Source organism: Podarcis bocagei, assembly GCF_964188305.1.
Source record: "Podarcis bocagei genome assembly, chromosome: 10".
NCBI classification, from domain to species: Eukaryota; Metazoa; Chordata; class Lepidosauria; order Squamata; family Lacertidae; genus Podarcis; species Podarcis bocagei.
The window spans coordinates 35,052,707-35,069,643 of NC_138135.1; the positions used below are offsets into that span (position 1 = coordinate 35,052,707).

General features: G+C 41.5%; 1 protein-coding gene and 1 long non-coding RNA gene across 3 annotated transcripts in view; both read left to right on the forward strand.

The window, feature by feature from the left end:
* Positions 1–16,937, forward strand: part of LOC308595418 (cytochrome P450 2D14-like) — a 20,340-nt gene continuing 3,403 nt past the window's right edge. The window contains exons 1-10 of one of the 2 annotated variants that reach the window (XM_081209538.1): positions 1–219; positions 1,802–2,140; positions 6,565–6,736; positions 7,308–7,460; positions 9,437–9,597; positions 11,016–11,189; positions 11,752–11,893; positions 12,861–13,048; positions 14,102–14,243; positions 16,316–16,437. In XM_081209538.1, coding sequence (XP_081065664.1) covers positions 1,916–2,140; positions 6,565–6,736; positions 7,308–7,460; positions 9,437–9,597; positions 11,016–11,189; positions 11,752–11,893; positions 12,861–13,048; positions 14,102–14,243; positions 16,316–16,437 — 1,479 coding nt within the window. In that variant the 5' untranslated portion in view covers positions 1–219; positions 1,802–1,915. Of the gene's footprint in view, positions 220–1,801; positions 2,141–6,564; positions 6,737–7,307; positions 7,461–9,436; positions 9,598–11,015; positions 11,190–11,751; positions 11,894–12,860; positions 13,049–14,101; positions 14,244–16,315; position 16,937 lie in introns of those variants that run through there. The other variant, XM_081209537.1, reaches the window with a different exon arrangement.
* Positions 14,250–14,577, forward strand: LOC308595472. Its single transcript, XR_014012053.1, has 2 exons — positions 14,250–14,377; positions 14,432–14,577. It is a non-coding gene; the product is annotated as an uncharacterized lncRNA (long non-coding RNA).

The window sequence follows — 16,937 nt, forward strand, 5'->3', positions numbered from 1 at the left end:
TCAGCTGCTCTGTCATTTCTTTAATGTGGCAATTCCGTGGGATTAGCTTCTAAGCAGACATATCTTCTAATTCCCAGACTCTGCTTCCAACTCCACGCCCAGCTTTCTCTCCTCCTCCAGACTTCCCAAGCCAGCAAAACAGCTTTTCTGCACTGCAAGGGCATTTCCCCATTCCCTCACTTTGCCTTCAAAGCAAGGAGAAAACACACACGTTCAAAAGTAGGTCTCTAATTTTTGTTGTCTTGCTGGCTAATTCTATGTACTCTGTCAATTTGGGATTGTTTGTTCTTTCCTCTTTTGTGCATATAGTATCCTTGCAGCTGTAGTGGCATAAATATAAATATCTCAATATTATAAACTATGTTGATTGCCCAGTGTGTCGTTGCTTTCATCAATTCATCCTTTGTTTCCCACTCAAGGATAATTTTATATATTTTGATATTAGTTTCTCTTTGCTTCCCAGTAGGGCTTTTTCGAATTCCGACCCTTCTTCTAAAAATCCTTTCAGTTTATCTTCTTTGAACCTCTTGTGCAGCTAATGGTGTTGAAACCAGGCCATAATCCATTCCTGCAGATCTTCTCTTTTCCTGAGTACCACTTTTCCTTCGTCAAATTCTATAAGCTCTTTATATATACTCCAATTATTCCTCGTATTTATTTTCTTTATAGCCATTGCTTCAATGAGGGATTTTCCTTTCAAGAAGATCCTTCCACGAACTCTATGAGTTTGAGTAGCCGCTGTTCTTTTGTTGGTATGCTTTCCTTCTTCCAAGTCCTTGCATATACAATTCTTGCAGCTGCTGTTGCATATAAAACAGATTCTGAGCCTTCTTAGGTATTTCCTCTCCTACTATGGTCAGTAGAAAGGCTTTGGGTTTCTTAGAGAATGTAAATTTGAACATTTTTTTAAATTCCTCATATACCGTGTCCCAATGCTTTTTGGAGTGTTTACATTGCCACCACATGTGGATCAGAGAGTCTTCTGCCTCAAAACACTTCCAACAAAGATTGGCAAGTTTAGATGGTGTAAGATACCATCTTTTTATTGTTGTTGTTGTTTAGTTGTTTAGTCATGTCCGACTCTTCGTGACCCCATGGACCAGAGCACGCCAGGCACTCCTGTCTTCCACTGCCTCCCGCAGTTTGGTCAAACTCATGTTTGTAGCTTCGAGAACACTGTCCAACCATCTCGTCCTTGGTCATCCCCTTCTCCTACAGTTATTCGAAGCAGAGAATAAAAGAGAACTTACAGTGGTGCCTCGCAAGACGAAATTAATCCGTTCCGCGAGTCTCTTCGTCTAGCGGTTTTTTCGTCTTGCGAAGCAACCCTTTTAGCGGATTAGCGGATTAGCGCTATTAGCGGTTTAGCGGCTATTAAAGGCTTAGCGGCTATTAAAGGCTTAGCGGATTAGCGGCTAAAAGGCTATTAGCGGCTTAGTGGCTTAGAAAAAGGGGGGCAGCGGAAAAAAATCGGAACACTCGCAAGACATTTTTGTCTTGCAAAGCAAGCCCATAGGGAAAATCGTCTTGCGAAGCAGCTCAAAAACGGAAAACCCTTTCGTCTAGCAGGTTTTCCGTCTTGCGTGGCATTCGTCTTGCGGGGCACCACTGTACCTAAATTCAACTTCCTATCATGTGAAGGCCTTCCTTATCTGACCTACAAAGGTTCAATTCGATTAGCTGAACTTTTCACTTGTACACTGGACTTTCAGACCTTGTGCAATTGCTCATTTACAGTATTAAAGCCCTTGCATACCTTTTAAGATAACCCTATTAATAGTGGCACATCATGTTCCTACAGTGATTCAAAGCAGAGAATAAATAAAAGAGAACAAATGAGAATTAGAGAAACCAGCAGAGGCAAGAACACCGCCAGTCTGCTGAGCAAGAGTTGGGGAGAGAGAAAGCGGAGGGAATGGCTGGGATCGCGGTTTCCATCTCTTGGCTGGGGAGCCAACTCTCCTGCTGCCACAACAACCTCCCAGCTCTGGCCTTGTCTCTCCTACTACTTGCTCTGCTGCTTGATTACGTCAAGTGGAGGAAGAGAAGCAGCCGCTGGCCACCAGGACCCACCCCTCTGCCTTTCATTGGGAACTTGCTACTGCTAGATATAAAGAACCCACATAAAACTGTTCAAGATGTAAGTACTGGCTGCACCATCTCTGAGGACACTGCATGTTACTGAATGATTGCATTAGCCAAGCTCTTAGTATTATTTAATTAGTTAGCCAGCTAGTTATTACCTGTTCTTCAGCCTAAGGCTACAGGGCAGGTAGTGGCTGTACTAGAATCCCGACCCCCTCCATAATATTGCACAATATTCCGCTACAGTTTTTGTTCTCATTAAACTGATGCAGATTGGTGAACCAGCGACCCCCTGGTGGGCAGCTCCACTTGAAATGATTTCAATAAAAAAGAAAAATATGGAAAAACTAGGGGTAACATACAAACAGCATTTCAAGGGAAGAGCAAGGCCAATTACAATTGAAACCATATGAAGAACTTAAACAGTTTTGTACCACCTGGCTACAATATCATCAATTATATGACAAATTTAACTCTGACAATAAAATAGGTTTCCAAAAAGAAGAATCCAGATTCCAGATAGAACTTTTGAACAATCCCAAAAAATATCTATCAAAAATGTATAATTTATTACTTGAATGGGAACTCAAAAATGAACAAATTAAAGAAGTAATGATCAAGTGGGACAGGATATTAGATACGCGATTTCATTAGATCATTGGGAAAAACTTTGGAAATCAGATATTAATTTCACCGCATGCATTACTATCAAAGAAAATATTATGAAGATGTTTTACAGGTGGTACTTAATCCCTGTAAAACTGTCTAAAATTTATAAACTAACATCGAATCTGTGTTGGAGATGTAAGGTATCAGAGAGATCCTTATATCATGTATGGTGGGGATGTGATAAAATTTTTAAAAATTGGGGAAATATACAAGAGGAACTGAAAAAAATGTTTAAAACAACAATTGGTAAGAAGACAGAAACATTCCTTTTAGGAATTATAACAAATGACATCCCAAACGACATGAAGAGAATCTTTTTATATGCAACAGCTGTCGCAAGGTTATTGATTGCAAAAAAATTGGAAATCAGAAGAAGTACCAACATTGAAAGATTGGCAATATAATTTTTTTGAAATGATTGAATTAGCAAAAATGATGGCAACAATTAGAATGCAATCTAATCAAAATCTCAAACAGGAATGGAAATGTGTAGAAGAATACATGACCAAAAGATGCTTCAACAAGCCTTAACTGATATGTATAGACTGATTTCACAAAGTTAAGTTAAGCTAAGCAGATATATAAGATTGAATGTTTAATTATTAAGATACAAAATTACAATCTCAATAATAATAATAATAACAAGGAAGTCACGCACGGGTGGAGGGAAGACACAGAGCAAGAAATAAGAAATGGATAATTGTTAGTACATAATGAAATGTGAAAATGTGAATTTACAAATATAATGTATATGTATCAATATGTAAAGACTGCATATATGTATTGCAACATTAAAATAAATTAAGTGCAAAAAAAAATTTGATGCAGATTGGCAAACACACACACACACACACACACACACAGAGAGAGAGAGAGAGAGAGAGAGAGAGAGAGAGAGAGAGAATTTATTTTTGACACAGCCCTGCTACCAATGTTCAATGGCCTGCCCAGGACACTAATACCATACAGTGGTGGCTTTAGTCTGAGAGAATTAGGATTACGGTAATAAGGAGAGCTTTCATTTAAATTTGGCTTTGCGTTGTTACATTGGTCTTTTTATGAACCATTTTTAAAAGTCCCCAAGGGTTTCTTAGTTTACATGATGCATTTTCACTCCTCCTCAACCAAAAGGAAGGAGTCTGTAGCGTGCACAACAGCAACCCCAGTGTCTGACCACCCCTGCCGCCTCCAAGCCACCAAGTGAGGCTCTCCACCTCCTCCCTGCCCAGAGCAATGCAAAGAGGGCAGAGATGGAAGGGAAGGGCTTTGCTAGCACCAGGGGCATAGCTAGCTACTCCCACACCCGAAGCAGCATGGGCTAGGTGAGCCTTCCATGGGGGCACCGCGGTCATCCATGCACAGGGTCGGCACAGCCATCCGCCCAGGGTGGTGGTGCGGTGAGCTGCCCACGGAGTCTGCCTGGCAGACGCAAGCCCCACCTGGAACAGAATAAGATTCAGGAGAGGAGGTGCTAGTCTGCTGTTGTCAGGTGAAAGTTCATGGGTAGCAAGCAATAGACTTTATTTGCGTAGCCGACAGGCCATAGCATCAAAGGACAAACACCGACAAAAATACATTACAAATATAATTACCATAAAGTCTTATGACCTATTAAAACCCTAGTTAGAAGCTGGATTATCATTCATCAATGACCCTCTGTCCCATGGGCGGCACCTTTTCTCTGGTAGATTGTTCCAGGTCGGTTAAGTAAATAGACCAGCCAAATTGAAAGATTATAAATATAAATATAACCTCAGAGGGATGGTCAGGACAGGGAGAAAGATAATAATAACCAGATGCAGATAAATTAATAATCTCAGTACTTAAAACTTGGCAGAGGTAATAAAATAATAATAAAACATAATGATAATAACAATAATAAGATCCTAGGCGAGGAATCCGGGTGACGACACTGATGTCATTCAGATAGCAGCTCTCAGTCTCATTGCTCTCTCGATAAATCTGGCAACCTTCTCTGTTGTCGAGCTGTTCTGGTCGGCTAGGAGTGAGAACAATTTGGCTTCACAAGAGCGGCCCGGGATGGCAGATAGGAGCGGCGTGATGGTCTCGCCCCTGAGATCTTTATATAGGGAGCAAGACAAGAGAACGTGTGACACAGTCTCTACGTAGCCAGCTCCACAGGGGCAGAGCCAGTGTGGTGTAGTGGTTGAGAGCGGTAGTCTTGTAATCTGGGGAACCGGGTTTGCGTCTCCGCTCCTCCACATGCAGCTGCTGGGTGACCTTGGGCCAGTCACACTTCTTTGAAGTCTCTCAGCCCCACTCACCTCACAGAGTGTTTGTTGTGGGGGAGGAAGGGAAAGGAGAATGTTAGCCGCTTTGAGACTCCTTAAAGGGAGTGAAAGGCGGGATATCAAATCCAAACTCTTCTTCTTCTTCTTCTTCGAATGAAATTTTTTGATATCTACCTTCAAGAACAGCTGAGGGTAACATATTTAGTCTGGCCAGTGTAAAGGCCCATCTGAGTTTTGGAATGGTTAAGGTAGACAAATAAGGTGCCCGAGAATCAAAGTGGGAGGGGGGCAGATAAGCGTACCAAGCACTAAATTTCTTAATATAGGCCAGATTATTCTGCTGCTCAATATCCTTCATGCGCTGGTCAATAATGGTTTTTGCCTTGGGGAGACCCATTTTCAGGAGATGCTGTGCTTGGAGGCCACATGTAAGTAGTTTTTGATGCACTACTTTGGACCACCGACTTCTGTGAGCATCTCGTGCTACTAGAGGTAGTAGTCCGGGTGGGTTTAAATTTAGGCGAAGCCAATAGTTGAATGTTCTTAAGCAGGTTCGGGTTTCGACGGAGAGGAGGCCAGTCTCCAGCCGTAGGGCCGCATTTGGTGTGCATGGTGGAACGGCTAGAATCTGTCTTAAGAATTTAGACTGGACCGTTTCAAGTGTGCGGCAAAAGTTCATGGGTAGAACAACCTGATAGGGCTGATCTCTCATCAGAGTTTGTGGAGGCCCTGATTCCTTCCCACACCATCTCTTCCTCTGTGGAGAAGTGAATGTTTATTATTACGGCTAAACAGCCAGCATAGTAAAACCAAAATTTCAGCATCATTTTTACATAAACATTAAAACAATCCAAGTAGAATTTAACAATCCATATACTAATTAAATAGATTTAAAATATGTATCTGAGGAAATATAAACTCCATTACAATTTTTTTTTTAAAAAATAAAAGAATTTGACTGTGAGCTGTGTCAATATATGACTGTTGGTGGAGCTGTATAATCCTTTGCTTTTGTTGACTTATGGCTGTTGCACAATGAAGTCTGCAGTGGAAAAGAACTTGGCCCACAGTTTCAACGTGACCGCTCTTACATGGGCAGAACTTCTCGCCGTGGGGAATCTTTTTGTATCTGCCTTCCAATAGTGCGGATGGCAAGACATTGAATTTGGCTTGCGTAAATGCCTTTCTAAATTTGGGGGTGACCAAGATAGACAAATAATTGGGAAGTGCTGGGGCCATTTTGTTTGTCCAAAGTGTGGTATATACCTCAGCTTGCGCTAAATGGTTTTGTAGTTTGGTATCTCTAATTCTCATGGAAATGTTCATTTTTGCTTGGGTGCTCCTCCCTCCCTCTCTCTCTACCCTGAGAAAACTAGTCTTTCTGTATATATATTCTGGCGAAATGATTAAACATTTTTGATTAAACACCTCAAGCCTGAAATATGTCTGTGCTTTCTGGAATTTCCCATATATATTGTACTGCAACATTATACCTTCCCTACTTTTATTGTCCTTTCCCCCTGGATAATTTTCTCCCTTTCCTTCCTATTGATCAAAGCTGGAAAAAAAGTTTGGACCAGTCACCTCTCTGCAGTTTGGATGGCGAAATATGGTCATCCTGAATGGGTTCAAGACGATAAAGGAGGCCCTGGGACAAAACCCTGAGAACTTTGTTGACCGACCAGAAGTTCCACTGTTCAGTCTACTAAACCGTGGAAAGAATTGTGGAGGTGAGTATAGCTGATACCCTGATGAACTGGATAAGAAGCAGTAGAGTTGGAGAAACAGGCAGGAAGTGACCAGGCATGCAAGTGGGCCAGGATGGCACCTCAGGTGGTAAGTGAAACACTCTGTTGCCTGGGAGAAGATGCATATTCATGTGACGTGGCAGGAGGTTTTTGAGAAACTTCTTCTTCTTAAACTTGCCTGTAAACAACTAAGTAGGGACAGGAAGGTAGACTAGAAGTGTTTGTGGGTTTATTTGCAAAGTCAGCCATACTGTTCCACAGGACAGCTATCATCTGCTGGTTGTGTGTCAGCATAAGATGGAAGGCAGCCCAGTGGAAAGTTAACAGACATTGTTTAGTCTCTGCAGTTGTCAATCGAGTCCGAAGGCCAGAAAAATGGGCCAGCAGTTTAATGGGGACTCTACCATTCTTCACTTGTAAAAACAACAACAAATTAAGCAAAGCAAAGAATTAACTTTGGAATGTTTCTTTGGACAACTTGTCATGTTATTATATTTTATATTATTTTATATTATTTTATATTATATATTTTATTATATTTTACATCCTCCAGGAATAGGATTTGCAACATGCGACAATGGCTGGAGGGAGCAGAGGCGATTCATTGTCTCCACCCTCAAGAATTTTGGGATGGGGAAGAAAACGCTTGAAAAAAGAGTGTCTGAAGAAGCTGGATATTTGTGTTCTGAGTTCAAATCCAAAGAAGGTACATCTCATTCCTGGGGACTTTTTCCCTGCTATGAGATCTCACTTGATGCAAAGCATGAGGAGCACTCTATACTTTATACAGAAACTAACTCCCATCTCCAAAGCTTCTCATACAGTGGTACCTCCGTTTACGAACTTAATTTGTTCCGGAGGTCCGTTCTTAACCCGAAACTGTTCTTAACCTGAGGCGCACTTTTGCTAATGGGGCCTCCTGCTGCCGCAGCACTGCCAACATGCAACTTCCACTCGCATTCCGGGGCAAAGTTCGCTATCCAGAACACCTACTTCTGGGTTTGCAGCGCTCATTACCCTAAGTGTTTGTAAGGAGGCTGGTACGTAACCTGAGGTTCCACTGTATTTAATTTTCGAAGCATGTAAAATGATTACTAATAATCTTGTGGCACTATAAAGAATGCAAAAATTATTATGGCATAAGCTTTCATGGACTAGAATCCTCTTTAGGAGATGCACTGAATGCAAACCTAAATTACTTGTGTGGTAGCAAAGGAATTGGTGCTCCAAGCATGAAGTGTGGACATTTCAGGACATCTCTGTAACCCTTTAGCTCATCCAGTATGCAAAATAATGTAAGCACTATAACCAGGTGTTCTGGAGTCCAGAATCTGAGGGACCTCAAATTATTTTCCATGTAGCAGTACTCGCAGCAGCACAGCTAGTTCCCTTTCAGGTCCTCCTCAGATCTTGCTGTCATGAGAAAGGACTGGAAGAAAGTGGGAGAGGTTGGTGGTTGAGAGATATGAAGTTGCTCATTTTAGCCAGTCAGCCCCTCTGTCCCAGTCCCCCCGCAATGTCCTATTTCTATTATTCAACTTTAAGAGGAGTAGTGCCTCTGCTGGGGAAAACTCAGCTGCCGTGTGTGGCTCCTAAAAGCTGTCAGCATGCAACAGCGGCCGCAGCCCAGGAATGGCTTCAAATGGGTGGCTAAGCAAGGTGAGGGTAGCCAATGGGTCTTTTACCCTTGGTGAGTTAGGGGCTTTCATTGTATGCAAAGACAGGCTCTGGCAGACTGAATGGATGAGACCAATAGTAGGTGCAACAGTCAAGAAGGTGTGTAATATATATAATGTCCGGTAGCACCTTAGAGACCAACTAATTGTTCTTGGTATAAGCTTTCATGTGCATGCACACTTATTCAGATACACTGAAACTGAAGTCACCAGACCCTTACATATAGTGGGAGGGTGGGGTGGGGTTTTTCTCAGGAGGGTAGTAGGAGATGGGTGATTGACTCAATGGGTATGGTAAACCTTTTGACGACTGTTAACAACTGCAATTAGTCCTACAGGAAAAAGCAAGGGATAGTATGCAGATGATTAGCATATGTAATGAGACAGGAATCCAATATCTCTATTAAGACCAGGCCTCGCCATAGTTTTCAGTTTAATGATAGGTTGTAATTCAGCAACTTCTCTTTCAAGTCTGTTTCTTTATAGAGATATTGGATTCCTGTCTCATTCCCTTGCTTTTTCCTGTGGAGCCGCTAAGATGGCTGGATGGTGCTTTGTACGCCTCCTTCTGGCAACTACTGCAGCCTGGCTGGTGCCAAATGTATTGCTCTGCTTTCCTTCACATCAGTGACGCCGAGAGGCGAGTTTTATCGTCTGGGCAGCCCAGGATCTCCATGCAAACTGCTCAGGATTCTGCTCCAGGGAGGTAGCTTCAGTGCTATTAACACAGTGGTTTGACTTCACCCCTGGAGGCACACTCCATTCTCTCTCGAGACAGACAATGCCAACAACAACATCCATATTATGTAGCAAAGGATCTCAGGAATTTACAGTCCCATTTATTGAAAGGGTAAATAGTTTATAGGTGGTGGAGTACAGCTTCCAACATTCCCATATCCTGGCTATGGCTAATGGGAATTGAAGCCAAAAATACCCGGATAGCAAGTTATGGAAGGCCACCCCCAACATACTTCTCATCTGCTCCTTGTTCTTACAACTCATCCAGGTTCTCCTTTTGACCCACAAATCCTCATCTACAGGGCTGTTAGTAACATCTTCTGCACTCTAGCATTTGGTGACCGCTTTGAATACAGTGACAATACATTCCTGAAGCTAATGCATGTGACTGAGGAATTCATGAAAGAAGCAATCAGAAATTTGCCCCAGGTACCTTCATGAGTTTGTCTGGGCATTAAAAGGAAACAGCCATTTGAAGTGTATGTTTTGTGTGACTACCACATCCGAGTTATGGAGCATCTCCACTAAGGTGCTTATCTGAATCAATCACTTCAGCATATCTTTAAAACCTGGTACAGTGGTGCCCCGCAAGATGAATGCCTCGCAAGACGGAAAACTCGCTAGACAAAAGAGTTTTCTGTTTTGGAGGTACTTCGCAAAACGAATTTCCTATGGGCTTGCTTCGCAAGACGACAATGTCTTGCGAGTTCCTGCTGGTTTTTTCCCCTCCCCCCCTTTTTCTAAGCCGCTAAGCCGCTTATCAGCTGATCCGATCAGCAGATAAGCCGCTAAAAGCCGCTAATAGCGCTAATAGCGCTAATCTGCTAATCCTTCAATGGGCTTGCTTCGCAAGATGAAAAAACCGCTAGACGAAGAGAATCACAGAACGGATTCTTTTCGTCTTGCGAGGCACCACTGTATTCTTAAAGAAAAAAGAAGAGGAACACAAGCTAAAAACCAAGACAGCAAGATTAAAACACGAACATAGGCAAACAAAAGTTAAAAGTGATTTATGAAAAATTATTAGAGGCAGAAAAACCTATTACAAATAACTTCAGAAAGAAAATTAGAAGGACAATTCCATTCATTAAAAAAGATAATTGTCAATATGCTACTAACAAGCATTAATTAAAGCAAGGGTGCAAAATGATAATGAACACAATAATAAAGGTATCAGATTACAGTAAATGGTAGGAATTAGCATCCACTAGTATTTGGACAGATGTTGGAAAAGCTTTTGATAGGATGAAGTGCATTACCATTTTCGTGTGATGAAGAAATATGGGTTTGGTGCAAAATTCAGCTATGTTTTATTCAGAATTGACTCACTTAAAGAACATGAGTAAAACTGGTCTATTGAATTCAGTAGGTTTACTCTGAGTAAACCTTAACAGAAGGCCACCCTTTATTTCATAAAACCTCTAAGTGGTATTAAAAAGATATATAATATATGCTTTAAAAGTTGGCGGATAACTGGTAATGACATTGAAAGCTCTTTATGTTTTAGGACTAGGATATCTGAAGGAGCTGGCTTCTCCCACTAATGTGAGCCTACCAGCCTATTCAGAGACCTTTGTATCTCCTAACATCCCCACAGATTATGGCTAAGAAAAGTTAATTATCAATGGATATGCTCAGTCTCTGGAACTCTGTACCACAGGGTGGATGTGAGGGAGGGAATGGGAGTGAAGCTGGCAAGGAATAATCTCCCCATCAGTATGAAGAACTGACTGGTTAGGAACTACCTATCAGAATGCACTTTCACTTCTAGTGAAATATTTATTAAATGTCTTTTGTATCTGAAAAGGTTGTGATATCTCTTCTTTCTCTGATTTCTGCCCTGCCAGCTTATTGCTGCAGGATCCTGGTTGTCCTATTTTCCTGGACCTCATCGTAAACTGCAGAAACGCTATGGAGATATTAGTATAATTCTAAAAGAGATTGTGAGTGAACATAAGAAAACCAGAGATCCTACCTTCCCAAGAGATTTGATTGATGCATTTCTGGAGGAGATAGATAAGGTAGGAAGACATTTATAGACACAGAACCACTGGGACTTCTTTTGTAGCTTCTTCATTAGGATTGATTTATTTAGAATTTCTGCCATCTAAACCATGCCAGTAAAATTACAAGACCTGGTGGGTAAACACCTCTAACTCTTTACCCTGACATCAGCTTGTGCATTTGAGTTCACCTCCTGAAATACCTTGGAGAAAAAGATGGGAGACAAATTAAATAAACAAACAAGCAGTCATTAAGCAGTTGTTTCATATGCCCAGACAATGACAACCTATGCTCTGGTGAGTTTATTGCTCATTGCAATTATGCCAAAGAAAGAACTAGGCTGTATTAGATGTTACTGTGGGATGAGGCTGCCATTTTTTTCAACACCCATGTGCTTTATGAAATGCAGTATTTCTCAAGAAACTGAGCAGCTTTTCCTTTATTATTCACTTTGCTTTGGTCAGATATATACTATTGATAGCAAGGGGAAAGATCATTAGTACACACTATTCTCTAACAAATATGACATGATATTGTGCTATTTCCATGTGAGTTACTAACTTGTTCCATTTCCTTCAGGCTAAAGGGAAACCAGATAGCAGTTTTAATGAGCAAAACCTTATTAATATCCTTGTTGACTTGTTAATGGCTGGCACTGAAACAAGTTCTTCCACCTTGCTCTGGGGACTGTTGAACATGGTCAATCATCCTGAGGTTCAGAGTAAGTGATCAGTATTGGGGAAGATAGACTGATCCCTCATGGCATTTTCCAATTGAAAGGCTTACTCATGGGCAAGTTGGCTGTGCAATTGCTTCAGATCTGATTTGGATTCAAAACTTCCACATCAGGAGGAAGGCCAGGATAACAATTCAATAAATAAATTACAATTATGAAATGGCTCAAAATAGAAACAAGGCAGTTGGAACCAAGCACTTGGAAAACAAAGCTGCTTTGCCTAATAAAACTTTATTTGTATTTTGGAAGCTGTTTCTTTGTCCTAACTATGTATAACTTTGTAACAACTCTGCACTAACTCTGGATAATTTTTTTAATCTGTGTCCTTAAATGTTGATGCTCATAGGCTCTCATCTGGGTATTTTTCAAAAAGGTGGTTTTTTATTTATTCACAAATATATCCACTTCTGAATAGCTGAGTGCCCCTTAAGTATGTATGCCTTCAAACGAATAGGCATTTGAACACCTAAGTCTGGTGTTACTTTATAGAATTGTCGAGATGGAAGGTACTCTGAGGGTCATCTAATTCAACCCCCTATAATGCAGGAATCTTTTGCCCAATGTGGGGCTCAAATCTATGCTCTATCAACTGAGCTATTAGTTACAGTGCGGATTAATGAAGATAAAAGAATTTGAAACAGCTGAGACGATGTGGGAAATGTACATGTCTACAATGGAGAAGAACTGCATAGATTATATAAACAAATGATAAACTAAACCACCACCCACCAAAGATTGAATCACTATTTGGGTTATGTGGAGGATATTCAGCAGACCCCTACTTGGAGCCCCAGATTCAAATCTGCGCTCAGCCTTAAAGCTCGCAGAGTGTCCAGGGCTGCTGAAACTTTCTATGCAAACAACAACAACATGCTACCATAACATGCTTGGAGAATTGGAAGGATTAAGACACATATGCAATGCAATAATACTTCTAAATGAATATTTCCAGAAAGGGTCCAAGAAGAAATTGATGAAGAGATTGGCAGGGTACGATCACCTGTGATGGAAGACCAGTTGAAGCTGCCTTATACTTGCGCTGTGATACATGAAATTCAACGATGTGCTGATGTTTTACCTGTTGCAACGCCATATATGGTCCACAGAGATACTGAAGTTGGCAAGTTTGTCATTCCTAAGGTAAATCAGAACCAGGGTGGTCACACGTGAGAGATCTTTATGCTAACAGTAGCAAAAGTCGATTGAACTGGAACTCATGGCTGCAAAGTAAAAAAAGTTGCAGGAGTTCATACTAACTACTTACACATCAATTGAACAAGAGACAGACTAACTCAAAGCTGGCTAGTGCATGCTTTAAATAGGGAGCAATTATGACCGCACAGCAGGCACAATGTGTTGCTTCTTCTGTTACCGTAAACCAGCACTGCAAACCAACCCCAAATGTCATGCCGGAGAAACAGCTTGTGTTAAATTTCTATGCTGCCAGCAGCCATTAGTGTAAAATGCAGCCTGGAACGATCACCCAACACGGTCACATTGTCAAGAATTGCAAGAAGAGAGAACTTGGGAGGCCTAAATGTCTAGTATAAAACCCTTTTAAGAGTAGTACTGGAAATACCAGGAACCGTAGCAAAAGGAACTTTCTGTTTTTTCACAGATGAGTAGGGAATCCAGCCCCCTACTCAGGCCCATGAAGGCCACTGGGTGATGCTGAGCCAATCACCTTTTCTCAGCCTAACATACCTCAGTAGCCCTGTTAAGAAGATGAAATGGAGGAGGAACTACTGGTATGCATGCTGCCATGATGATGGGATGTAGAGGCAATAAGTAAATAAATGTAAATAAGCACATTTCAGACAGGTACTTCATAAGACACATTACTTGCAGATTTAAATGACATACCTTCTTCTACAATTGCCTTGAATCAGAGGGGTGACTTCGTAATGGGAATGGAAGAATCTCTCAATCTGTCTTTTCTGTAATGTCTAATTTTTCAAATCTTACATTCAGTTCTCCACATTTCTGCAAATTGTCTTTAAGAACTTCCTGAAAATTTACCAATATGTTAACACACATTGGTCCTGATAAGCTCTTTCCTCCTCTATCTCTCCTCCATGCAGGCCTGGACTCAGCACTGGACTTGGCCCCCTGCTGCTGATGTGTGCTCCAGCCACCCACAAGCTTACCTTACCAGCAGTGGATTCTAATCTCTTGGTTTCTCTGCCATTTTAGGAGACTGCCGTCTTTAATCATCTGTCCTCTGTGCTAAAGGATGAGACAATGTGGGAGAAGCCACATGAATTCTACCCAGAGCACTTCCTGGATGCAGATGGGCAGTTTGTCAAGCGAGAGGCCTTCCTACCTTTCTCTCTAGGTAAATCCAAAAGAGGAATGGCTGAGGTATAAGGGGAAAGATTACAAGCTGTCCTGTTATCTTCCTTTCTCTTTCCCACCTGATGGGAAAGCAAGAGTAACAGGTTTCCATAGTCAGCTCCTTGAGAAGAGAGAGTATGTACTTTTGACTCAAACTTTTTTTTTTAATAAAAAAACAACAACCATCAGGATCATACTTTACAACCAACTTCCCCTATTTCCTGGCTACCTTCCAAGGAGAAAATATTGAGAAGACATAGACATTTCAGATTGTACTTCACAAGTGGTTTATATTTGTGTGTGGTTATTTGAAATACATAAGCCATTTTTCAGAACCACTGCAGTCTGTGACTGTGTTGAATTCAGCTTTGGGCACATTTTAAGTATGTTTTACAGTGACAAGCAGTTCTGTGGCTGCAGAGGATGTAGGCCGTAGTGGCATTCCAATTCAGGTTAAGAAAATAGTGGTCATGGTTTAAGATCACACCTCTACCTGTGTAACCAGCAGGGTAGCACAGCAGAGCTTCAGGATCTTTGTCCTTTACCGTTGTCAGCCATTTCAGAGTTGAGGGTGAAGAAAATTCTTTGGCTACACCGTTAGAAATAAAGTGCTTTATAGCCATAAGACCATTATTATTCACACTATATACATGAAGTTAGGAGATGCTAGTGCACCATATACTATACCCTACTAAGTATAGTAACCTTGTCTTAGGTGGCTGTAGTCAAAATGGTAAAAGAGACTTAAACTAGAGAGAGGCTCACACATGGCTGCTGGATGCAGCTGGCTGTATATCAGTCAACACACACAGACACCCCTCTTTCAGGTGAGAAAGGGGGGGTATGGAGTCATGCCAGAAACTTGTAGTCTTGAGCTGTATTCAGGTGGACCGCCACAGCTGGCATTCCAACTCGAAACATAAATCAGTTGAGGACAACTCAAGAGACAGACCCAAGCACGATCAATGCAATTAACAGCAATATTTAATTTACACTAACACCGCTTCTAACTGGGCAGGTTTAGATCCATTCCAAACTGGATTTGAGCATGGCCATGGGGCGGAGTCGCTCTGATGGATGAGCTTTTCAGGGTGGGACAGGCATAATGCAACTTTGCTTTTGCTTCTTGTTGTCTCTTCTTCTTTTGATATTTAATATCTCTAGTGCCTTTAAGATTGAATTGCTGCAATGCGCTCTGTATGGGGCTTCCTTTGTGCTTGATTCATAAGCAAAATGTTGTGGCATGAATCCTGATGGGAGAGATACCCTAACAGTGCATAACCCCTCTGTCCAGAGACCTGCACTGGTTGCTCATTTGCTACTGATCCAAATCAAGGGGTTAATATTAGTATATTAATCTTTTGGCCACTTGGGACTAATAATTAAATCCAGAGACTCTGAGATAATAATAGCTAGGTAGGCTCAGCTCACTCTTTAAATTTTAAAAGAATTGCGAGGACCAGTGTGCGTAGGAAGCTAAATTTTGCTCCTCCCTGTAGCCTGGACTGCAAGAGCAAAGGGCGGCGAGTGAACCAGCCCCTCCCCACTGCTGCCACCCACAGTTTGGTTCTCTCTGTTGACACCAGATGGAGATCTTTGTTCCTACTGATGAACAGTCCTTTAACCTCTGGTACCTATTTATTGATCCAGTCAGCTATCTGTAGTGGGTAGTGTGGTAAGGCAGTTTTTGTGTGGAGTAAACTTTGACAAAGTTACAGTAAAACAAAACTAGACTAGAGGCAGCAATTTCATCAGTTATTGTTACAGTGTAAAGGGAGGGGGAAAGAGGTATTGCGATGAGGTTAGTCTGATGGACAAATTCCTGCCCGGCTCTGAATATGGCGACCAGCAATTTGTCCATAGCAAGCAAGGTCAAGCATAGCCAAAAAGCCTAGAAAAGAGGGAGGAAGAGAGAGGGGGACGGAGATCCGATGAGGGACCAGGTGGGGAGGTGGATACTGGCCAGGTTTTAAATACACAAGATGCAGGCCAGAGTGGAGCCTATAGGTGCAGTCTGATCCACCCCTTCCTCCTGATCTCATGCACAAAATACTATGTCTCCTTTTCCTACAGGTCGCCATGCATGCCCCGGAGAACCCCTGTCCAAAATGGAGCTCTTCCTCTTCTTCACCAGCCTTCTGCAGCATTTCACCTTTTGCTTTCCCAAAAACTGTCCCAGGCCCAAGATAGAAAGAGTATTTACCCTAATCGTTAGTCCATCCCCTTTCCAGATTTGTGCCATTCCTAGATAATATTTCTAAGCTTAGTGTATCTTACAGTTTAACCATTAACCTCAAAAGCAACTATAGAAGCCAGGAACATGAAGCATTTATTCATTTTATGTATTAATAAACACACCAGTGAGTAATATCAGCGCAGTTTACAACCATAACACCATACAATAAAACCATATAAAAAATTAAAATCAAAGATCAACCAACTGTTAAAGTTGTGGAGTCAGAGCAAAAAACAAACAAACCCAGCCATGGAAAATGCAAGCATGTGTTACAAGATATTTGGCTTGACTCCCAGAGTATATCACCTCAAGCTTTTTAATTTCTGCAGTGAGATTTTAACCTCTTGTTCATACATTCTCTTCCTTCTGATCACCTCACACATGCAGTTAACCCTTTGAACAGCCTTAATTGCATTCCACAATACTGGGGCGCCTATGTCTGGCAAGTCATTCTCTTTT